General features: G+C 37.5%; 1 protein-coding gene across 4 annotated transcripts in view; it reads right to left on the bottom strand.

The window, feature by feature from the left end:
* The window catches only part of LOC105223161 (putative neural-cadherin 2), a 237,889-nt gene that overhangs the window by 28,144 nt on the left and 183,632 nt on the right, over window positions 1–26,113 (bottom strand). For all 4 annotated transcript variants that reach the window (XM_049461318.1, XM_049461315.1, XM_049461333.1 and 1 more), the window contains 4 exons: window positions 24,225–24,368; window positions 14,584–14,699; window positions 12,579–12,743; window positions 7,694–7,831 (listed from right to left, as the gene is read on the bottom strand). In XM_049461318.1, coding sequence (XP_049317275.1) covers window positions 7,694–7,831; window positions 12,579–12,743; window positions 14,584–14,699; window positions 24,225–24,368 — 563 coding nt within the window. The remainder of the gene's footprint in view (window positions 1–7,693; window positions 7,832–12,578; window positions 12,744–14,583; window positions 14,700–24,224; window positions 24,369–26,113) is intronic.

Genomic DNA, 26,113 nt, shown 5'->3' with positions numbered 1-26,113 from the left:
TGCAAGCCCAAGAGGCAACAGGCATTCATCTCAAAGTGCCAGCGTGCGATACAGAAATATTCCATGGAGGTTATGAACAATGGCCGTCCTTCCGGGACATGTTTACTGCCGTGTACATAAACCATCCAAAACTATCGCAAGCGCAAAAATTGTATCATCTCCGATACAAGACAAAAGGTCAAGCAGGCGTAATAGTAAAACAGTTCGCATTAAGTGATGACAATTTCAATTTGGCTTGGGAAGCTCTGAAAGCCAGATATGAAAACAAAAGAATATTGGTCGACAAGCAAGTAACCATACTCATGAACTTGCCGAAAATTCAAAAAGAAACAAGTGAAGAATTCATAAAATTAGAATCCACTGTTTCAAATTGTTTGTCGGTTCTAACGACACAAAATATTCCCACCGACAGTTGGGACCCTATTCTGGTAAACATATGCACCGCAGCATTACCAGAAAAATCATTACTTCTATGGGAGCAATCGCTCTCATCAAGAAGAGACTGCCCAACGTGGCAGCAAATGAAAGATTTCTTAACTGCCCAATATGAAATTGCGGAAAGGGTAGATAAAAAAACAATCAGAACTAAAAACGTTCAACCCGACCTAAACAGAAGCTTCAATAGACCCCAAGTCAATAAAAACAACAATTTAAATAGAAGCTTTTTCAAAGCACAATCGTTCACATCTGAACAAAATAAATTCACGTCATGCGAACTATGTACAGGAGGGCATAAGCTAAAAGCTTGCGAAAATTTTAAAAAATTGAATGTGAATGAAAGGAACAACTTTGTCAGGTCAAAAAGACTCTGCACAAACTGCTTGTCCCACTCACACAATCTCAATAATTGCGAAAGCAAATTTAACTGCGTATATTGCCACAAAAGGCATCATTCTATGTTGCACATAAACAACTTTCCCAACACATCTCAAAGTAGCGCTTTTTCAAAAAAAGCCACGGGTTTAGTTGCAACAGCAACTCCCGAAACAGAAACTCAACAAAATTGCCAAGAGACACCATGCTGCTCAAAGGCATTAAAAACTCAAACGCTGCACAGCGAGAATCAAAGTAAGGTATTACTACCAACAGCAGTTGTCTCCATCGAACATCGAGGAGAACTGTTCAAACTAAGAGCCCTAATAGACCAAGGATCGCAACGATCATTCATAGCGTCTAGGGCACAAAATAGGCTAAAACTGCCAACAAAACAAGCCAATTATGAAATTACGGGAATGGGCGGAAGAGTAGTACAAAACTCTAACAAAATATGCCCCATTACCCTAATTTCCCCCCAAGCGGATAAGCGCATTCAAGCAAATGCTATTGTCTTACCGCAATTAACAAACATGCTTCCAAGCTATCAAATAAATAGCAAGCATTGGGATAAGATTTCACATCTGACTCTAGCAGACCCCAACTGCAACACCCCCGCTCAAATAGACCTGCTATTAGGCAGCGATCTCATATCGCAAATTATTCTAGATGGTGTTGAAAAAATTTCTAAAACACTACTGGCGCAAAATACCATTTTCGGATGGGTCCTAAGTGGACTAGTTGCGGAACCAGTCACAGCAATGACAACTCAAGTTGAGGAAATCTCAAACGAGTACCTCAATTCACAATTGAGAAAATTTTGGGAGTTAGAGGAACTCCCCCCCATTTCAATTACAACACCAGAAGATCAGTATTGTGAAGACTTTTACAAAGCCACAACTACTCGATCAGCTAATGGTCGGTATGTCGTACGACTACCAATAAAACAACAATTTCCAGACACACTCGCCTTGGGTCACTCTCGCACCTCTGCAATACAGCAGTTTCTAAGTATGGAGAAAAACCTACTTAGAAAAGGTGAGCTTAAACAAGTTTATGATGGTGTCGTGGAAGAATACCTTCATTTAGATCACATGGAGGAAGTAAGCCCATGTGAAAAAATCATAAGAGGCAAATATTACTCTTTCTACTTGCCACATCATGCAGTAGTAAAGCCTGACAAAAAACAACAAAAGTCAGAGTTGTCTTCAATGCCTCCAGAACCACTAGCTCGGGGAATTCCCTAAATGACATTCTATTTACGGGACCCACACTCCAACCAGATCTAATGCTCCTCATATTGAACTGGCGTATATACAAATACGTATTCAATGGGGATGTCGAAAAGATGTATCGACAAATACTGGTTCATAAAGATGATCAAGATTTTCAGCGGATTATTTTCCGAAAATCTGCAAATAGTCCACTACGCGACTTTAAATTAAAAACAGTAACCTTTGGCGTAAACTGTGCTCCATACTTAGCCATTCGCACACTCCACGAACTGGCAGAAAACACAAAGTCAGAATTTCCTCTGGCAACACAAGTGTTAAAAACACAGACGTATGTAGACGATATCTTGTCTGGGAGCCACAGCCTCTCACAAGCATACGAGTCCTTATCACAAGTGATAAAGGCCCTCAACACCGCAGGGTTTCCCCTAAAAAAGATCACGGCTAATCACCCAAATATCTTGAAAAATATACCGAACGACAATTTGTTGGATACTAATTTCCTTATATTCGAAAAGGAAAGTACAACAAAAACACTGGGCATCCAATGGAATGCGATATCGGACCAGTTTTCATACACGACTGAGTCCATATCCGCATTATCCGCCATTACAAAACGCCAAATTCTCTCCTCTGTGGCAAAACTTTTCGACCCCGCAGGATGGCTTTCGCCAATTATGATACAAGCGAAAATCCTGATTCAAGAATTATGGCTAGACGGAACTGACTGGGACGAACAAGTGAAACCTCTTCGCTTAGAAAGATGGTCCCAGTTCGCTAATAACCTAAAAGACATTTCGCAGATACAAATTCCACGGTGGGTAAATTATTCCCCCGAATACAAAGTGGAACTACACGGCTTCTGCGACGCCTCTGAAAAGGCATATTGTGCCGCTATATATGTGCGCACCCAAAGCGATATTGCAACTACAAGCCACCTACTAGTGGCAAAAGCAAAAGTTGCGCCTCTAAAAACCATAAGTCTACCACGACTTGAACTCTGTGGCGCTCTGCTCCTAGCAAAGCTAGTCTCCATGGTGCAGACCCACTTAAACATGGCAAAATATAAATTATACCTCTGGTCCGATTCCGAAATAGTTCTAGCCTGGTTGGAAAAACCACCACATGCGTGGAAAACATATATTTCCAACAGAACGTCTCAGATACTTGACCTAGTAGGATCAGCCACTTGGCGACACGTAGCCAGTGCTGACAATCCTGCTGATCTAGGTACAAGAGGATGCAAACCTCTGCATCTCGCCACCTCCACCCTCTGGTGGAATGGCCCCCAATGGTTAACAGAATCTCCCGATTCTTGGCCACAATCGCCAATGCGCAACATAATTGCTCCAGAAGGTCGAAAAATCGCCACTTATCACCCAACAATGGATGATGCTGACATCCTTGAACGATTTTCATCGTTCCCCCGAGCACTCAGAGTAGTCGCCTATATTCTCAAATTCGCAGAGCGACTCAAACTTAAGGTAAAGGGAGCAACTTGCCCCCAATGCGATACATTGACGCACCAAGACTTACAAAAAGCGAAGGTCGCTCTTATCGCATCAACCCAAACGCGCTACTTCAGCCGCGACCTAGGGTTACTAAGAGAATCGAAGCCAATTGACAAAAAGAGCTCACTCTTAGTACTAAACCCATTTATAGACACGAAAGGTCTGCTTCGTGCAAACGGCCGGCTTGCTGATTCCAGCCTTACGTATAACGAACGCCATCCCATAATAATACCAGAGAAATCCTCATTTGCCACATTATTCATCAATTATATCCATATACTGATGTTACACGCCGAGCATCGCCTCATGCAACATATGGTACGCCAAGAGTACTATGTTCCCCGCCTTAAGCCCCAAATCAAGAAGTGCATTTTCACGTGCAAGGTCTGCACTATGCACAAGCAGAAAATGCGAACGCAGATTATGGCAGCACTTCCACCGGAACGCTGTAACTTTGCTCTGCCTTTCACCACTACAGGTGTCGACTTTGCAGGCCCTTTTCAAATAAAGGCGTCCATGCTAAGGTCTCCCACCCTGATGAAGGGCTATGTGGCTGTCTTTGTCTGTTTTACGACAAAAGCAGTACACCTTGAGCTATGTTCCAATCTGACAAAGGAGGCTTTCCTCGCGGCATTTGCTCGCTTCGTCGGACGACGTGGCTTTCCATCCAAAATCATGAGCGATAATGGCAAAACATTTATCGGAGCTCAAAGAGCCACAGAGAAACAATTTGTGGATTTTATGAAACAAATCTCACCTGACATTATACAAAAATATGCTCCCCAAGGCATCAATTGGCAGTTTATCCCCCCAAGCGCTCCACATATGGGTGGTTTATGGGAATCAGCCGTAAAAAGCTTCAAATCACATTTTAAGAAGCTAGCTGGCACTTATAAATTCAATTATGAAGAGTTCACGACACTCTTAACTAGAATTGAAGCCGTCCTCAACTCACGGCCTCTCGCAGCCCTCTCGCAAGATCCATCAGACTTTACAGCCCTCACACCAGGTCATTTTCTTAAAGGAGCGCCCATTCTGGCCACACCTGAGCCAGGCGTGGAGTCGCTTTCCTTATTAAACAGATGGGAAAGAATTAAAATTCTCCATCACCATTTCAGTCTTCGATGGAAAGAAGATTATTTAAAGGACCTCCACAGAAGGTACCGGTGGAAAACACCAGAAAACGCGCCTAAGCTTGGAGATTGTGTCTTAATTCATGACGATTGTCTCCCCCCCACTGAATGGCGGCTTGGCCGCATAGAGAAGCTTTACCACGGCTCCGACGGTCATATTCGCGTAGTTGATCTCCGTACGCAAAACGGAACACTAACTCGGCCGCTCGTTAAACTATGCTTTTTGCCCACAGCCGATAAAACCGACACGTAAAACGTAAACAAAAAACGATAAATCGATAACCCGCAAAACAAACCACAAATCCTATCTTAATAAAAACCGCAAAAGTAGTAATAGATGGGTGGTCCACATGACTACCCACCAGTGCCACCTAACGTAGCACCAACTATCATATCCGTATACCACAAATATATAACGTAAATATCTTTGACAGATTAAATGGATGTCGATATGCCGCCAGCACCAACGCCAGCCGTTCGGTCGACCATTCACGTGCCACGAACGGGGCCTACACCAGCTCCTCGAAACACCACGGCCACAACGCAACCAACTGTTGCCCGAAGTGCAACACGCGCAAATCCGACGCCGGTGCCAGCAGACCCACAGCGCCTCCGATGCCCGCTTTGCCGCCGCCCCCACAGGTTGCCGCATTGCGGCATTTTTAAGAGGATGCTGCCTCCGCTCCGCCAGCAGATTGTACAGGCACATGGCCACTGCCTAAATTGTCTGGCACCTACCCACTCCACATCGGAGTGTACATCCGGGTATACGTGCCAAATATGCATGCGGCCACATCACACGCTCCTTCATCGGGACGGCAGACCATTACTTGCCCCCTCCAGTCGTGCTACGACCCGACGACCGCAGGCGAACCGTGCTGCACGAACACGAAGAGCTGAGCCACCACCAGAATCCCGAACACGCACTCGGCGCCAACAACACAATACCTCTACGCGGCGGCGTCAACCCAGGCCGCGGTCTCGCCAACCCACTGGGCTTAGTAACGTGGTGGCCACATTGCAGCAGTTGCAAAGGCTACTAGGCTAATAATTTGCCTAGGGGGGCCGGGATGTCTAAATGACTCTCGGCTTACCCTATCATGAAACACAGCCACACCACATTTCAACACACAAAATCACCATAACAGCACACCACACTCACCACTCACCTTCCACATCACACCAATACACTCAAACGTGACACCACACTTCCAACTAGAACACAAAAAAAAAAAGGGACGGACAACTCCAGCCAGACACACTTCGTTTTTGGCTTCCGCAAGGACTCAACGCTTGTGCGCATACGCTTTTCGCAGCATCGCCTTTTTCTTTTCGTTTCCTCCCACGTACATCAACGGTCGTCGATTCCGCCGCCGATTGGAATATCCGTCCAAATTTTACCTTTTGTAAACATTGAAAACGTTTGTAAAGTTAATAAAAAGAGTATTCCGAAAACCTATTCTTTTAAAAAATATTTTATAACAAGTGAGTTCGGAAATAAAGGTGAGTTCACCACTGAGTAATACACTGGTGTTCCAAAACCTGAGATGTCCCTCTAGGCTCTATTACGTCAGCGGGCAACTCGTCTCTTTTTCGTTTCTTTCTATTCATATACTTATCACTGAATACCTAGATTATATTAATCCAGTAAACATACAACTGGATCTAGAAAGATTGTTCTATAAGAAATGTAATAACGGTTTCTTGAGATAAGACTGTTTTGACTTCAATTCACATCAACTTCAGTTTTATGCAGCAATACGGTGGCGTACCTGCAGGAGTCCGAAAACTTGAGATCGGGCTTTCTCAAATTGCATAGTTCTGGACTAGCTATTTTTATACTCATTCAACCTTTTCTAATACACTTCGATTATATTATGGATATTTACTTATATAACAGGTATATTGAGTTAACACATAGATAGCGCTACTAGACTTATGTAAATCCAAAGAAAACATCAAATAAGTCCACGAAAGATTTTTGACAATGAATGAAACATCATCATCTCAACCGCATAGACTGCACACGATGGACCCGCTCCAAAGCGTGGAACAACGCTATAGTCTGCTGGCAAGGTTAAGGCGTCTACATTTTGGGATGCGCATGGAATAATTTTTATTGACTACCTTGAACAAGGAGGAATATCAGCATATTAACAGCGACTACTACATAGCATTATTAAACTGTTTGAAGGACGAAGCCGCTAAAAAAGGGCCGCATTAATAACAAAGAAAGTGTTTTTTCACCAAACCAATGCACCGTGCCCCAAGTCAGTGAAACCGATGACAAAATTCCATGTATTGGGCTTCGAATTGCTTTTACAACCACCGAATTCTTCATATCTGGCCCCCATCGACTACTTTCTGTTCTCAGATCTTAATAGAATGCTTTCGGCGTACAATTTTTCGTCGAATGAAGAACTGGTCGCCGAAACTGAGGTCTTTTTTGAAGCAAAGGACACATCGTACTACACAAGCGATATGGAAAGTTGGAGGGTCGCTATATTCAGTATGACCCGTGAATGTAACTATGCTAAATAAGAAAGACGTATTTTGGCAAAAAAATGTAATTTAATATGCTATGGTAGGCCGGGATCTGTTAATTGCATATTACATACAAAATAAACACGATAATAGTTCATAAGCTGATACTTATTGTGAAGCAAAGTGAAAACGTGTTATTAAAATTATAATCCGAAGTTAAAAAGAAGCAATAATCAATATATCCGTATATAGTACATATAGCAACAATGGTGTATAAAAAACTCGAAATTTGTAAAAACTGTGATTGCCTTTTAAACAGCACGAATTTTTCGACCAGCCTGAAATAACAAACACATTGTGCCAATAATGATTTAATATGGCTCATCGTAGTTAAAATTACTATGTCAAGTATTGCTCGTAGCTGTAAATTCGCTTTCCATATTTAAACAAAATGTGCCTGCATTTAACATCGCTATGTAACACTTGTAAAAAGTTAAATTCAATTGAAGTAATAGCTTACCTTTAGTACAAAAATATCACCCGTTGTACGATTTATATCGAATTTACTATTTGCTGTGTTATCCGGGTCGATGCCCTGGCCGGTGAGAAAGTACACAATACTCATTGGCCTATCTACGTCGCCATCGGTGGCAGTAACCTAATTCCAGGAGAAATGGAGAGCAAAACACAGAAAAAGTGGTTAACACACATAAATTACCGTTCATTCATTCGCTGCGACATTGTTTGGAAATGATGGCACAAGTCGGCTGAGATTTTTATTAAATACCAGCGCGATTTATTGCGGTTTCGTTCGATTGTGGATACATGATTATTGTGTTTGTTCGTGTGCTGTAGGGTGATCGTTATTTACCAAATTTATTTTAGTTTTGCAAAAAAACGCCACCAAATTCCAGTTTTTTCTTTAAAATTTGTGATACAATGTCAAGGAGCTCTTTATTCTGAATTAAACCGTGCTTAAATCATGTTTTTCATATATATGTATGTATGTATGTAAATAATTGGGATTTTTTGATATTTTACAACTTCGAAAAAGTGATACTCATACAAAATTTTGCGCTTACAAAAAGATTAAAATATTTTTTTTTTCTTTAAAAACATAACTTTAACAGTTATACGCAGTTAAAGTTATAGTTATATCAAATGTACTGAATATTCCTACAAGTTATGTATACATTTTGTGTTGCTCATACGACATGGTATACTGTTTTTGTTTGGTTTATAATTTCTACCGCCTATAATATTTGAGGAAATCTTTTTATGAAAAAGTTATAATGAATTTTTTGTAGAGCAGAAGATAATTTTTTAAGTTAGTGTTATTTGTTTTGGCGATAAAATTGGTATTGCGAAAGTGTCAAAAATCCTATATAAAATAATATAAAAGCAAATAATTTAGGCACGGTTTGAATTGAAAATAAGCAACTTGTTTGCATTAGATCCTTTATTTTACGGCAAAAATATAATCTGCAAGGTGCGTTTCCAAAATATAATTTAATTGCAAAATAACGGGCACCCTAATCTACGCGCTTATTTATATAAAAAATAAATAAAGTCTATATTTATACATATGTGCATTGTTGCCAACATATGAATGTCTGTTACACATGTATTTCCTTTGCAATCAGTTGACGCATTGCCCATATAAATTAACAAAAAAAAAAAAACACATTTAATTGCAAATATCAATTTTTAAAATAAAAGATAAAAGTCGCCCCAAAATGATGAATATTTATAAGTAAGCAAGAATTTTGCACTGAAAAAATATGAAAGTTTTTACAAGTACTGGTTTTTGTGCGCAGCAAAATCCTTCGCTGGAAATATTTCTTTATTATCCTTCCCCGAAAAAACGCCTGTATGTGTTACAAAATATCTGTTTTATTTTCACGACAATGTGGCACGTAACTTGCAACGTACAGCAAAAATGTATTGTTAACTTCATTTCGTTGCATATGCTTGGCAATTATAACTGTATACACGAACATACTCGCGCATTTGCACGTATGCGTCGCCAGCATTAACGGACTTGCCAGGCGTAAATGTAAGGACACTTTTCGACTTTTTACGAGCACTTTTTTGCTGTAAACAAAGTAATAATGAAAATCAAATCGCTTTTAAAGCTATTTTCACACATTTCGAATGATTTTTCGCCTGCGTCGCCAACGGCCATGCATATAAATACACTCTTAAACTAAAAACAAGCAAGTAAGGAAGGGTTAGGTTTGGGTGCAGTTTTACGCTCTCGAATTCAAAATTGTGTTATTTGGGAAGTCATCGTTGTTGCAACTCCATTTTCGCACTGTAATTTTATGAGTTTACAAATGTAATGCTAAACATTGCGATTAGTAATGTAGTTCCTGAGACATGGACTTTCACTTGTATGTGAGCGGCTACTCATTTTACAATTTTTGAGTTTCATCTCTGAAAATACTTAGGTGCCATTTTTAATGTAAAATTTATAATTTTAACGTAATTATTTGGCAATTTTCTGCACGTTTGGCAGTTTTAAAAGTAACCGTTATATAAGGGACGTGGTTTTCATCTCATTTCTTCAGTTTCCACACAGTATAAGAAGGTGTTAAAAGAATTCTTTCTCAGAAAGTTTGTTTGATACAGCCGTAGAGGCTTGTGGAATATTGCATTAATCCTATGAAAAGGTTTACAATTCATTCTACAATATTTCAGTTTAGTAATCTTAATTTGGACTTGGGTTATATTTCAAAATTAGAGAATAAAAACAAACTTCAATCATCGATAATCGCTTTATCGTTTTCCAAAATATTCTCCATAAAGATCTTTACACTTTTGCTTGCGCGTCCACTAATTTTCGGAGCATTTTTGCCACTCTGATTGAGGTATCTCCAGAAAATACCTTTTGGATGCATCAATCGGCTCTTCAGGTATCTAAGAAAGTTAACCTATTAGTGTATCTTTTACTTACGCGAATAAAAAGAAAAATTCTGTCCCAAGTCAGGACTATAAGGTGGATTATGCATCAAATTGGTGCTTTGAGTACTCAAAAATGCAGTTGTTTCAGTCGATGAGAGCTCGCATTGTCGTGAGGCAGAGCCATCCGTCTTCCGCGCGAGTTTTTCTTGATTTCTTAATATGCAGCTGGCAAACAGATCAATGTACATATATCACATAGAATTGACTGTTCTGTCTTGTTTTACCAGTATGGTCGCAATATGTCCAGTTGTTTCAAAAAAATAGGTAACCTTTACTTGGAAGTACTTCGCGAACAACTTTTGTTTGATTTGAACTTTTTCTGAGCGACCGACAAATTGTGTAGAATCCAATGTAGCATTTTATATCTTTTCGATTATCGAGGAGGGTGTGGCATTAGTTCGATTCAACTCATGCATAACTCGGTGCCTTTGAACATGTGTACCAAGTTTCGTCAGGATATCTCAATTTTTAAGGACGGATAAACAATCATGCGGAATTAAACTCGACTTGTAATCCCGATGGTTTCTGCATATACAACTCTCTATATACGTATTTCGATTTTTTAGGTGTTACAAAACTATGGTAGAAACACTATTATACCCTATAACAACATGTTGCCAGAGTATAAATATTCATATATATAATAATATCTCTATTGCTATTTTTAAGTTTTTTTTTTGCGATATTTATTTATTTGCTGTGCGCCGCCACATTTGCATATGGTTTTGGTAATAGTCGAGTGTTTTAAGTGTGTACCTTTGTTGCTGAAATCCCTTCAGTTGCTGTGAAATTAAATGCGATTTCGCACTGAGTGCATAAGGGTGCACTTAAATGCTTTCCAACTTGGTAATGCAGCTTAGTGGCTTAAGTAAACGCTTAATGTTAGTCAGCAATTCACAGCTCAATCACTCGCATTCAACTACAGCAATTTTGCATTAATTTAAACAATATTTCGGGCACATTTACCTATGTCTGCCCATATGTTGTTTACGAATCTATGATGAAACAAAAGGTTTATAGAATCGAGTTTATTTGTATTCGTGGGCCGTCTTGTTGATACCATATCAATTTCAGGCTTCAAGGTTGTGTTCTCACCGGCATCATTTTGAAGAAATACGCACCGACGATTGCACCGGCTCACAAACTACACCAAGCCGTTGTTTTTTTCTGGATAGAATTGCAGATCTTTAATCTCTTCAGGTTGTTCTTTGACCCAAATGCGGAAATTTTGCTGGTTTACATACCTATTGAGTCAGCAATGAGCCTCATCGCTGAACAAAATTTGGCTCGAAAACGACGGATTTTCTTGGAACTTTTCAAAAGCTTGTAGAACGAAGCGATGTCGCTTGGAAAGGTCGAACGGCTTCAGTTCTTGCACAAGCTGTATTTTAAGTCGTTCCACACATCAGTTCGAGTTACTGTAAACGGCGTCGAATCGACTCTCATGGACTTCCACAAGAGGAATTAACATGCCAGTAAACTTAGAGCACTTATACATTTGTTTATTAAGTTTGAACTAATGTTTGATGGTGACGAGTGTGGAGTGGAGACTGGATGTCTGTGAATATTTTAAATTATCACTGATTTTATTTATATTCAACTATTATCCTCGAGCCCATCATTTTACAATGTATAAATATATGTAATCTCATACTTATCCATTTACAGAGATATCGACTACTAAAAGTGCTACAACTCCACATAAAAACATGTTAGAAATAAGATGAAATAGGAATTAGGTCCACTTTTAGGTTAAAATTTGTGATTAGAGAACATGGTTTGTCGAATACCGCACAGAAATTTAAGGAAGCTCAAAACGTTTTTGGTTAGAACAGCATCATCAATATACATATCGTCACCTGAAATGCAAAATAACGTAACAACATTTTCGGAAATTTAAAGTGGCATGAATTAAACACAAAATAAAATGGAACATGAGTGAAACAAAATTTTAATATTGGTTAAAACTGGTTTATATCTGACCGCAGAACCTGAAAATGTTGAACATATGTAATATTAAGTATGTAATTTGAAGTAGTGAAGCGTAATCAATAAGACACTCAATTTCGAATTTTTTGATGATACGTTATTTTGCATTTCAGGTGACGATATATACATTAAAAAAAAAAATAATGTTAATAAAAATTGAGTTATACTTATATCGGTATTTTGCTGTCACGATTGTTTCATGTCTCTAATTGTCACAATCGTAATTTAGTGACTCTGTGACTTATGAGACAATCGTGACAAGCAGAATACCGATATTGGTTTCATTTGTATGAGGACATGAACTTGTAGCAAAACTTATGGCAGGATGCAATACATTAAATTATCATATACGCTATCATATACTTGAGCGTTAAATACAATTACCAAACCATCATTTCCAAATTTTACTTTTATATTATATGTAGATAAAAAGCTTCAACAATTCTTCCTACCTGTAGTATACGTTTGGGAAGATTACGATCATCTTCTTCCGTAATTTGTGTGCGATATGTTTGACGATCGAATGACGGTGGATTATCGTTGACGTCGCGTACATTGATGACGACGGTGGTGTAATTTGTTTTGCGATTACGCGACGCTTCCAAACGGAGTTCGTACTGAGAAAACAGACAGCAAAATTAGGAAATCAAAACATTTTAAATTACTTTTATATGCAGACTATAAAAACATTAGCGATAAATGAAAATTCAGTAGCTGCTGAAATAACTGTATGAGTGGCACTATTAACAATAAAGTGGAGAGCTTTTTGGAGATAACAGCCACTCCACTTTTTGTTATTTAAAGAAATATACATACACATGCATGCGTTGCGCTTGGGTTTTGGTAAAAAATATTTCAAAAATCTTGGCATCTGAGTTGTGAATTCAATTTCAACGCGCTCCCAGCTTATTTGGGACTTGCATAACTTCATATACGCATTTTCTTTTACAAATGTGTGTGCCTGGGTTTCATATACAAAATGTCATACATGTGGCGCTGGCCATAAAATGCTGCATGTTCCTTTACGTACAAATTTTACATGTAATGTAAAAATTGCTCATGCAAAGCAGCACAGACATACCCTAGAAAGTACCTACTTAAGTAGGTTTGCGCATGTTAAGTTACAGTGATTTAAATTGACTAAAAAGTGAAGATATTTCAACCAAGTGGAGAGTTTGTTAAACTTGCTTTGATTTGTGTACCTAAATCACTGCAAATCTCCTCCTTGGAAACTTGGAAATAGCTTTTATAGCCTATATGTCGACTTTTACCGCCTGACTTTGGAAATAATTAAAAATTCAACTTGGCTAAATTGATGCCATTTTCGCTTTATATTTCTGCAATGTTGACTAAGTGATTCCAATATGTTCCAATAGCTTATATAGTCTGTTCGATTCGCTACTCTCTAACACTCGGCGAGTCGAAGATAGCTTTTATAGCATACGCTAGTATTTAAAACTTTCGTTATATAATTATCAAGAAAATTGGCTTTTCTCAAAGAGGAAAGCCTCCTAATAATAGCTGTTGAAGGTTTCAAGGTATTTCAACTGTGAATACAACTAATTATTACACACATTAAATAAAAAATGACTTTCATTCGACTCTTTGTGTCACTGTGCTCATGTACATATGGTACATGCGTCCGTGCCAAGATTGTGCAGTCGTCTGCAAACATCTGTAAATTATAGTGAGGGACAAAGTGAAAGTTGATTTTTCTGAAAATAAGTGTGCGGCATGGCACTCACTGCATGGGTTCGTTGGCATTTTGCGTGCATGATTTCTCAATGGGCTGTTGGCCTGATTCGCCAAGGCTATGGGTCTGACGTGTCCAGCGACGGCGTCATTATAATCGTCCCTCACGCGTGCCAGTGCGCTCAAGCGTGGCGCACGGAAATCATACTGGGACATAAGTGCTAATTTTCAGTTTCGAAACAAACTTAAATAGTTTTTACTACTTAATTTTTCAGTAAAAATATAGTTGACTTTAAAATAACTCACATGAAGCTATGCCGATTAATAGGTATTACAGCTTAATTTTATTATAAAAGGTGTATATAATGCGGAAATGTGGAATTAATTTCAACTGCAGTTCAAAGAAGAAAATAAAAGTTTTAATACAGAAAACGGCATAAAGCGGAAAGTTTGGATTATATTTCCTTTTTCAGTCGCTTAATGAAATGTTTATTCTTAACTCCAATGCCCGTGGCCTAATTAAGTTTTTTTGGCAGCAGTGTAGGCGTGCGATGTGCAAACATTCAAAAATATTTTAAGACTTGCGGATATTTGTGAAAGCATAACCAAATATGCATAAATATCATAAATAAGTTCATATGTTTGTACGAGCTTTTTAAGGATAAAGCTTAAAATTTATTTAGCAAACATGCCCTTACTTAGTATAAAAATAAAAGCATGTATGATTACATGTAAATATGTAAATGCATGAGAATATGTACTTACCCTTGGTCGGGTTTCATAGTCGAGTGGGCTGGCTACGAAAATCGCGCCAGTTGTATTTTGTACGCCAAAGGCATTGCCTATGTTACCGCCTGTGATCTGGTATCGAATATTCGTGGCTGAAAAAAGGAAAGATTTTTGTTGTTTTATGTACGTAAATATAGGTATATAAATACATGAAAATTATGTGGGGCTTTAATGCTTTACCTATTATAAATCGTGTATAATAATTGTGTAATTCATACATGTTTGAGATTTGTCTTTTATAGTCCATTTTGCGTTTAAAAGATTTTCAGATGCAAAAATACTGTGATATCAATTTTTCATTTTTCTATAGTATAGCTGAATGTTTCGAAAGTGGAATTATGACAACCGTGTGGCTCTACTTGGAAACGATTAGTACGAGTAATACTTCAGGGGTATTTCGAGACACCTATTATGGAGAAATGCCAAGCAATTTATTTTCAGTACCAAATGGCCTTGTGGAATAGACACACTAATCTCATTAGTAGACTTCGAGGCCCATCTAAAACTTCCAAGGGCTCCTGTTCCCCGTGGTACCAGTATTAAGTCTCTGGTCAGATTTCGTAACCACAACTACTATCAGTTGAGCCTCCTTACTGCTCTGAACTGGTGGGCAGGGGTTGGACCCTATACACATACCACTTTATTAGTGGCAGTCTAACAAATTAGCTTAAAAAATGTATGTACCGAAAGAAGGAGGCGCTGTCTGAGTAGTCTTTTTAAATATGTTACCATGTCGTTTCGTGAAGATCTTTCCCTAACTGACTGAATCATTAGGCATACAATCTGTTAGAACTAAAATCATTATATGTAGGACAATTCTGAAACGATTTTAAACATATTCGGCATTAAATTATAATACGAGTATGCAAGGTTTGTCCGAAAAGTAATAGGACTGATTTTCTTTCGCTACGACTGTACTTCAAATCATGCGCGCACCGGCTGGATTCGGTAGAGGGCGTTCCTAGCTAACGAAAGGGCGGCTGGTCAATTGTCTCCGAGCACCTGGCGAGTCAGGACAAACATTTTCGCGCCACGTGTTTCTGTGAGTGGTGCAAGCCGAAAATGCAACGTTCGTTAGAGAGAGGTACGCGATTAAATTCTGTATGGAACTCGGTAAATCTGCGACAGAGATCAAGGCTTACCGAGTTGTTGCTTTAGCAAGAAGTGGTGTGTTTTGGTGGCACCAGCTCTTTTTGGAAGAGGTTATTGATGAAGACCGAGTAAATCCAAAGTGAAAACCATACTCATTGTCTTTTTTGACATCAAAGGCATCGTCCACCATAAATTTGTTTCTCCTGGACAAACCGTCAACGCCAAGTTTTACGTGGAAGTCCTCAAGAGACTCAAACGAAGGGTCAATCGGGTCCGACAAGACATCTGAGCCGATTGGAAGTTGCACCACGACAACGCCCCGGCTCACACCGTCTTTCTTGTGATCAGCTACCTAACCAAAGTGATTGGTTCAATGAATGTTTTTAAATCAACTCAGTGCAATTACTTTCCGGACAAACCCTGTATGTACTATTGATCTACTTGGAGTGGATTGGGGTAGAACTGACCCCCATTTTGTCTACATAAGTTATGAGAATGCCTGAGAAATAATAATGCCTGAGAAATAATAATATTTGTTAACTGGGGGCTTGAATAGTTATGCTTCGGTTTCTCCTCTTCTAATAACTATTGACATGATTCATATTCAGTTCTCACAAAAAATACCTTTCTTAACGGTGTAATCATTAAAGGTGGCGGATAGTTGTCCTGAGGTAATCAGTGAAATTATTAAATTCTCTGAGTTGGGAAAATCCAAAAAAGTAAAATGATTTGCAATTTTGAGGTGCAAATCAAAAAACTTCATTACTTTAAACTCAGCAAAGATTTGCTCGTAACTCCTCTACTGAGTTAGAACCTGTACATGAGCGAGAACGAGAAGGCTTTAATGTGTACTTATCTTCATACGCTGATTGCACTTGTCTTAGTTTATTGAATTTATGTGCCACTAGTAAGAACAACAACAGCAATGTCATGGAAGCATTATGATAATATGCGTAAAATGTTGATAAAATGACGTAACGGGCGCCACACATTAAACCGCTCTAATGAAGTAAAGCCACCGAAGTGTTAAGCACCGCAAGTGTGTGCATGTGTGGCTTGATTGTGTCTACTCATGCGTGAGTGCCGGGAAAGCAATTTCCAAAACACGCAGCATTTTGCTGAGCTGTGCGCTGTGCACTGTGTTTGGGTTTGATGGCGCGATTTTTGTTGCTTTAATCTATACTCATTATCAGTCATTAAGTGTGATGAAAAGGAAGAGATAGGCCAAGTGCTTAACACAAGTGTGTGCTTGAGCTGAGTAACAAGCCATACTGCCATTTAAGCGAAATATTTAATGCATACATACATATAAATACATATATCTAGTATATACATATATACTTCTGCCTTGCATTTTGCACTACATGGCGTATACGCAACCAATTTCTGCTTGTTAAAGTTGCTATGCAATAATAATTAAGCAATTAGCGTTAAATCATCCTGTGTATACATGTATAGTAGTCGTAGACTTCTCAATTGCAGCACTAAATAGACAAAAATAGATCGGAGGCAATATGTAACGGGGATTGCTGGGTAGAAATTCAAACTGCGTGACCTAATTACTCGCTCGCCTGTCTGGCAAGACTCAAAGTAGCGTAAACAAGTGGAAAAGTTTTGAAATCGACGAAAGCGAAACTTTCAATGACACCACAAACTTTGCACCTTTATTGGCGTTTAAATTTAATGTGCACAGTTTTGATATCGTAGATTCTTTCACGCTTGATGGGCGTTTGACAGTACGCATTCAAGTTTTTATCGGCTCTAAAAAAGAGAAGTTCGCAGAAAGCTTTAAAACGTAGCAATGAGGGTATAAGCGAATATATTCCTAAGAGGCCGATGTAGGAAATTTTTGAAAGCGAATGTATAATGGCATGAAACTCAATCAAAATTGAGAGATAAAATAATTTTCGGACGATTTGAGGCTGGAAAGCGTATATTTGAGATAAGAATTGTTTATTGAAAATTAAGGCATTTTAGATTCTAGATCGAAATAAGTGATCTTATTTAATATTTTAAATAAATATATTATATGCCATATCTTAGAGACATAAGACGACAACTTTTCACTAACTTTTTCCATAAATTTTGATGTTAAGTCAAAGAAGTTTATATCAAAAAATTGCAGATCTATTCAATATCTACAACTTTGTCATGCAACGTTTTTCTACGAAGTTCACAGTTTTGCCAGAAATCGAGGTAAACCGCACCACTTTTATTTTTCCCGACCTCAAACCTCTTTTTTCTTTTATTTTTGTTGTTTTATTTTGCATTTGCAGTGGGTTTCAACCTATAATGAATTTCTGGAAGTCTTTAATATTTTGAAAGTCTCCTCTTGTATGGCGCTCTAAAACTTAATGCGCCCAAATACAACTTTTGGCTGAACAGCGTCTTACGGCATTCGCAACTAATCAAAAAGCTGTTTTTAAAAGTATTTATTAAAATCAACATACTTTTTATATATAATATAAGTAGCGAGCATGAAGATGCATTGTTTAAAGTTTCTATTCGATACATAAATCTCAACGAAAACTGAAATTTCGCAAAACGTTTATCTATGCCTCACATATTTCTTCCGTTTTAGTTGTTATCGTACATCATAAATAAAATTCCTCCCATAAATTCCAAGCGATTAACAATTGTACCATAAACACAAAAACAAAATACGCACACACTTGCAAGTAAATATAAACATATGTGACTATGTGTGAATCGTATGTGTGAAATAAATATATGAAGAGCTCGCCACATGCTGCAGCTTTCACTTCTTAAGAAACAAGGCTTCAGTGCGTTCTAATTTCAATTCATTATTGTAGGCAGCACTTAGTGCTATACGTATTCATATCGGTTTAAGATACCCTATCCCTGGTTTAGTTTTACCGCAAAAACCTATTGCTTTTAATTTAAATCTGTGTGCTGTGTCTTAAGATTGCGGAGTGTTGCAATATTTCATTTGTCTCCTTAAATAAAACGGTATCCTTCCACGTTTCCCTAATTCATTTTGAAATTTGTCATTTACGGTTTTGTTTACGGCTTTTTCATGCGAATTCTTTCCATACACTCGCTGTAAATATCCATCCATTTGGGTTAATGTGCACACAATTCGTTTCTTTCCATCGTTGTGACCTCTCTTTTTCATCTTTCCGCACTTTTACTTCTGCTTCCTTAGTAAACATTCGCATTCATCCTTTGCCACAGTTGTCTTGCAGTATCCTTCTATTATTATTTGCTACTATTTTAGGCGGAGACTTCGAGGCGCCTGCCAACGTTGGCGGCTTTGTTGGCGCTCGCAAGGCAATGCTGTTGTACATTTCAGAGTTAAGTTACATTTGTACGCGTATATTGTCGATATGCGGAAAATGAATGTCAATTTTATTAAACACTAGCGTACAATTGGCGCACTTGTGGATAAGGGTAATATTCAAATTGAGTTGCTCGTTATTTTCACGCTTGCCGCATTTACATACATACCCAATCTCCAGCTGTGAGGAACGAATGAAATATTGTGGAAAAGTATACAAACGTTTAACCAACAGAAGCATTAACATATTTTCCGGTGCTTTTAACAATGGCTACACAAATGGAATTATGTCATTTGCAGTAAAGGCATATAATTTAAACGAATTTTTAGGAAAATTACTCTTTCTATTTTTTTTTTATTAAAATTGCTAGTGCGCTGAAATTGTTCAGCTTTATATTCAAAATAACTTCTCAATTGTGTTAACTCAACGTGCGTTTCGCAAAAAAAATAAAGTGAAAAGGGCTCCAGTTAAGAACACAATTAAGTCTTTATACGCAAAATTTGTGAACACCGGTAATCTCAGTAATGCCAGTCATGCATCCAGACAACGCACAAGACGTTCTGATGAAAATATCGAAGACGATGATGGAGCCACGACAACAGTCAATGGTGAGCGTTATCGAGCCATGATAACGGATTTTGTGATACCCATTATTCGCGAAAATGACATGGATAACTTCTGGTTTCAACAGGACGGGGCTACATGCCATACAGCTCGACCAACAATCAATTTATTGCGACCATTTTTCCCCGGGCGATTGATATCGAAAAATGGTGATGTTGACTGGCCACCGAGATCACCAGATTTGACGCCACCAGACTTTTATTTGTGAGGTTATTTGAAATCCAAGGTATACGCTAATAAGCCAAAGACCTTAGCTCAACTGAAAGCCAACATTCGACGTGAAACAGCCGCCATATCATCCGAAACATTGGCCAAAGTCATGGAAAATGTCGAAAAAAGAGTGCATTTAGCTGTCAAAGCTAAAGGTGCCCATTTACGCGATCTAATTTTTAAATATTAGCTGAAACAAATCCCCTTGGACCAAAATAAATTATTTTTGAAATGAACAAAAAACATTGTTTTCTTTTGTTCTTTTTTTTAGAAACAAATGGGTCAACTTTAAATGGCCTACCCTGTATGTATGTGAGGTCCGTTGGGGAGATTATTGATGAGAAAAGAACGGATGCGAAATTTCAGATCGATATCTCAAAACCTGACGGACTAGTTCTTATGTAAGCAAACGGACGGACGGACAGACTAGCGGATATGGCTACATCGACTCGGCCCTTTACGCTGATCATTTATATATATATAAATACCAGAGGACCCGCTTACGTTTTACTGTGGCTGATACATAGATAGTACTACTAATACCATCTATACGATTTCTATTAGTTAGATTATAAGTACTAGTTAAAGAATAATCGCATTTTTGATGAAGCAACAAAAATGAATCAAAAAGCATTTCGTGCGTTAAGAAAGAATTGGTTTTTGGGGTAAAAATACTATTGAATTTGGGCTGTGCATCAGTGAAATCAATCGAGTTCAATCGAATGTCAGCCTAGTGGACTGCATATTAAGAAACGGTTCTCAAGCGTGGAAAGACAAAAAAATCGGCTCGCAAGGTTATGGCATCAGTCTTTTGGGATGCCCGTGGTATATTATTCATCGAATGATAAATGAGCCAGTTTTAATTCATTGCATTGTGTATTTGATTGCAGTTCTATTCTACCATTCCCAATATTTAGCAATTTTATTATTTTTCAGGAGGGATCAGTTTGAAATTGTACACATATGTACAATTGTACACAATATGTATTCATCGTTCCCTTTGAAATATTGCATTGCTCTGTGCAATGCTTCGAAAAGATTTCTGTATATCTCAAATTTTTTATCAACACTTCAGTTATGCCGCTATTTTTTTATGCCAGACCTTTTGCAATTTTAAATTGCCTGTCAAGATACCCCCTCCAATAGTTAGCAGGTATGAAAAAAATGTTATAGCTACCCATAGATGTATGAATCACCCAATTTATTACCTAAGAACTCTGTCCACAATATAAAAACTTGACCCACAGATGTCGCCTTATACTTTGGTATCGTTTTGTTTAATGCACGTTTACGTCAATTTAAGGTTTGAATATTGGATACTGCGTAGCGCCATCTATCGGTCAAACATTCCAAAATTAACAATTGATTAAAAATGAAAAAATAATTTAAAAAACATTTTCCAGTAGACCAAATGGTAAATCTAAACCATTCTCGAATCTCCTTGAACATACACACAAAATTTCATCAAAATCGGTCCATCCGTTTAGGAGCAGTTCAAATGCAAACACACGGTCAGAAGATTTATATATATAAAGATATATATTATTGGGTTGATATTGACGTTTCCTTTTGATTATTACAAACGTCCTGGAAAATTTAGTATACTCGGATTATGAAATAAATATGTATTAATAAGAAAAGATTAAAAGGTACGATAAAGTGACATTTGAGATGATAAGATGACATTGATGATATAAGAATACATTGGAACGGGACTATGACATTTTAACCCTCTTTGTCTCTTTTCTAATGATCCTACAAATATCTTAAAATATATTCTTAAAGCGAAAAAAACGAAAATTTTACTTATGGATATATAGACAAACAGAAAGTAATCTAATATTCCCCTATCAGGAACCAAACTTATTGTGCGACTTCTTCAATCTACTCCTGCTGAAAATAATTCGGCCTTCAGGGCTAAATAAAAAAGAACAATCTCCTATAAAAGTTTACAGCTGCTTGTCGATGATATTGATTTCATTGGCCTCAACACCAGCGCCGTAAGTTCGACGAAATATCTCATTTTATCAAACAATCAGTCGTCGCACCCTCGACTTGGCTCTCACGTCAGTGTTGACATTCATAACTTCGAATCCACTGAGGCATAGACGATGACAATCTGACAATCTGATGAGTCGACGTTACGAGTTTTCGAGAGAAAGGTTATGCGAAAGATTTATAGTCCTTTGCGCGTTGGTCACGATGAATATCGCATTCGACGGAACGATGAGCTGTCATAAAGCCAGGAATGATCCGAAAGTCTTAGAGCTTATTTGACGGTCTTGGCTAAAGGATCTTAGTGATGCAATAAGAATGAACATCCTCTATGCATCAAAAGTTCCAAAAAGTTTACAGAAGGAAGCAAGAAGGAGCTGCGGTTTAAATGCGTTTTTCTCGAAACGATGTTTTCAAAGTCGGTGAGAAATATTTCTTCGAAACTTAACTTCAAATTTTCACAGGTTCTTCTTAGATACTTTGCCAGGTAATGATCGAAAGAATAAAGTTTCTGATAAAAATTTTGATTTTTTAAGTCTCTTTAAAATGTAAATTTTCGTGCAAAAAAAATATGTTTTTGTTGGGAAGCCGCCATTTTGTCTTAATTCAAAATTTTTAGAATTTTTTTTTTAAGTAATCTTTGTTTTTGTTTATTTCAGGTAATCTGGATACAGATATCTTCCTCACCGTCAAATACCTTTTAGTGGAGAACTTTCAGGAGATCTTCTACAGGAACGACGGAACCCTTTATTTTTATTAATAAGATATGAGTTTTAAGAGAGTATCCAGAAAAAAATAATTAAATGAATTAAAAATTAAAAGAGAACAATTTTTCGAACTAACAAGTGGATATACGAGGTGTGTTCAAAAAGTATCGCGAATCGTAACTGACAGTTTTCTTCGATTGCAGGGGCGTGGTGCATCATGAGTTCTTGCCACAGGGAAGAACGGTCAATAAGGAATATTACCTGTAAGTTATGCGCAATTTGCGCGAAGCAATCCGCCAGAAACGCCCGGATTTGTGGAAGAACAAAAATTGGCTTTTGCACCACGATAACGCCCCTGCTCACACACATCGTTGCTTGTGCGCGACTTTTTGGCCAAAAACAACACACTAATGATGCCGCAGCCACCGTATTCCCCAGATCTGGCCCGCAGTGACTTTTTCTTGTTCCCTAAACTGAAGAGGCAAATGAAAGGACGACGTTACGCTTATCTTGACGAGATAAAGACGGCATCGAAGGAGGAGCTGAAGAAGATAAAAAAATGATTTTTTGAAGTGCTTCGAAGATTGGAAAAACCGTTGGCACAAATGTATAATATCTCATGGGGATTACTTTGAAGGGGACAAAATAGATATTCATGAATAAATAAATAATTTTTGAAAAAACACAAAATTCGCGATACTTTTTGAACACACCTCGTAACCCCTTATAGGACTGCATTAACACCAATATGATGCCATCTTTCAGCACTATTCCTCGCCATATCTCACGGTCAATAACTGTTATTGGCTGTTATTTCTAACTAGGTTTGACCTTTTACCTTTCCTTTGAAGGTTCGAATATACCAAATTTTAATAATTAGACTAAATAAATTGAATAAAATTCTATTCAAAAAAATATATTATTAATAATTTTTGGCTAATAATTACTTTATCGCTTATCACAAATCCAAAGAATGGATGCAGAATTTGACCGGTTTTTATGCGAGGTACTATATGTCAATATTCATTGATAATTCTATATATGTATTTCTTGATTATTCTTTGTTTAGTAATGATAATTATTATAAATCTTGCAGATATTGCATGTTTGAAAGGAAGTCGTCAGGATCAAATTTTATAAGATGAGTTATATTGCACAAAATGTTTACTTTTTAGATATTCATATACATAGTAATTCGCTATTCGAGCGAAATCTTTGCCTATTTGAGTATGAACTTCAAATTTTCCAGCAATAGACTTTTAAGTTTTATAACACCAGTGTTACTTAGTTGTTTTCAAAATCTTTGAAAACATTTTCGCCCTTGCGAGTTGACAATCGTTGGCCGCATATACATAAGTACTGACCCATTCAGGTGACTTAGAATTGGTTGTCGTGAACACGGGTTCTAAAGGAATTTTCAAAGAGTTTCTTTTCAAAGCAAGGAATTTTAAATGTTAGCAATTCAGTTGGTGATCGCCTGTAGTGAGCTATGACATCAATTCCCATACTAGATAAGTATGTATGCTAAGATACTTATATGTATAGAATGTACGAGTATGCATGTAAAGTGGAAGTAATATTTCCATAAATTGAATAAATAACTTTTTACCAGCTGATTTACATAACTAAAATTCTAAGGCTTTCAAATACAAAATAAATGTAGGCCATTTGACTGTGTTCTGATACTTACAATCATTGTGATTCTTGGCGTTGACGGTGAGTACAGTTGTCTGTAGATCGGCATTCTCATCAATTTCAGTCTCGTAGAGAAATCTGTCGAAATACGGTGGAGAGTCGTTTTTATCGGCAATACCAATGCGTACAAATTTTGTAACTGCAAAGAGAAAAACATAAACTTTAAATAGAAACTCATTTCAAATATAGCTTTTATCTATTCGTTTAAGTGGCTGGAGGAAAGTTTTCAAAATAAACTTTTTGCATTTATTTGTTTTATTTCTTGCACCATTGCGCTCATGCATTAAATGTCTAAACGCACATATGTATACATACATACACACATGCCGAGAAAGTTTGTACATTCCTCTTTAAGGAAACATAAATACAGTTAAAAGTTCTGATATTCAGAAGTTATATGGCTTATCGCCTGTCTATGGTATGTGTGTTTGTCTAGGTTATGCGAGTCTGCTCGCTCGCACAATGGCACTTTCTTACAACAAACAATTGAAGATGTTTACAATGCATTTCATTGATTTTGTAAAGCATACATTTTACAGGATACTATAAACATTGGAAACGCATTTGGGCATCCGTGCGATGTTGCAGCACATTACACTTCAAATATTTTCTAGTTGCATTTTATGCAACACGAAGTTGCACAACAAGAAACGCTTCAAGTGACATGTTCATCTATTGTGTGCAAAATTATTATCTTAATTAATTTTACGATCCTACCGAGTTGTGATAACATTTTCGGTGAAATAGAAGAGAAGAACTGACAGAGATAGAACTTTTAATACATTTAATCTCAAAATAAAGTAAAAAATACATTTACAACGCATTTAAAACTGCCTTGAAAGCTTCTTGAGAACTTTAGGAAAAATTTCCAAAAAAAATCACTTACTAATATCTTAGAATTTCTTACCGTCACTTTCAGTTTTACATCTCTATTTACGAATTCTATACTCAGTAATCTGTGCAAATAGTTTAAGCAACAATTTATTTCTCATTGTTATTCACTTTCGTCCCAGTTTTATTGCTTACGCTGAGTGTTGGCTCTCAATGCGAAGCGCACGTGTTGGAAACTATTACTGCTACAATGCCAGTTCTAGTGCGAATGTAAAAAGTAATTTTGTATTTTCTTAGCTTTTCAAGTGAACTGATGCGCAGCGAATTCCATTTGCATACGTGCAACAATTAGATTTTACATGCAAGTATGTAAGTAGATATGTATGCGCTTGCTTGATATGTATATTTGTAAGAACGCACTTAGCAGTTAAATATTTATTTATTTTTGGTTTTTGTTGCAAGCCAACTTTCTGAGAAACTTATATGGTAAGTAAAAATGATAATTTTTTATAATTGAATATTGTATTGGTAGACTTGGAAATAGAAATAAATAATGACGGGATACCCAAATTGATTTTTTATAAAATATGTATAAACTTTGCCTTCTGTATTCTCAGATGAGTGAAAATCTCCCAAGTGTACCTGCATTTTCTCCATGGTTGAGCTTTTCTCGTAAAATAAACTTATTTTGGTTATAAATGATTAACAAACAAGTAAAGAAGCGCTCAGTTCGGGTGGAACCGAACATTCTATACTCTTTCAACTTGCAAGAATCAAGGCCAGGGAAATTCCTTAAGGCGTAAAATGTCAACCAGAGGATCGAAATCGAAGCTATTTTATGCATCATATACTATATATAACTCATACATTCACCGACATACGAGGTATGACAATTAAGTAATGAGACTAATTCCATAAAAACCTCTGGCATCCCCTTCAAAGTAGTCCCCTTGGGCAGCTATACAGCGATTCCAGCGCGTTTTCCATGCTTCGTAACATTTCTGGAACGCTTCGACTGAGATGTCGGCGAGTACCCTCGTCACGGCTGGCTGG

This window comes from Bactrocera dorsalis, chromosome 1, assembly GCF_023373825.1.
Source record: "Bactrocera dorsalis isolate Fly_Bdor chromosome 1, ASM2337382v1, whole genome shotgun sequence".
Taxonomy (NCBI): domain Eukaryota; kingdom Metazoa; phylum Arthropoda; class Insecta; order Diptera; family Tephritidae; genus Bactrocera; species Bactrocera dorsalis.
This window is presented reverse-complemented; position numbering and strand designations above follow the sequence as displayed.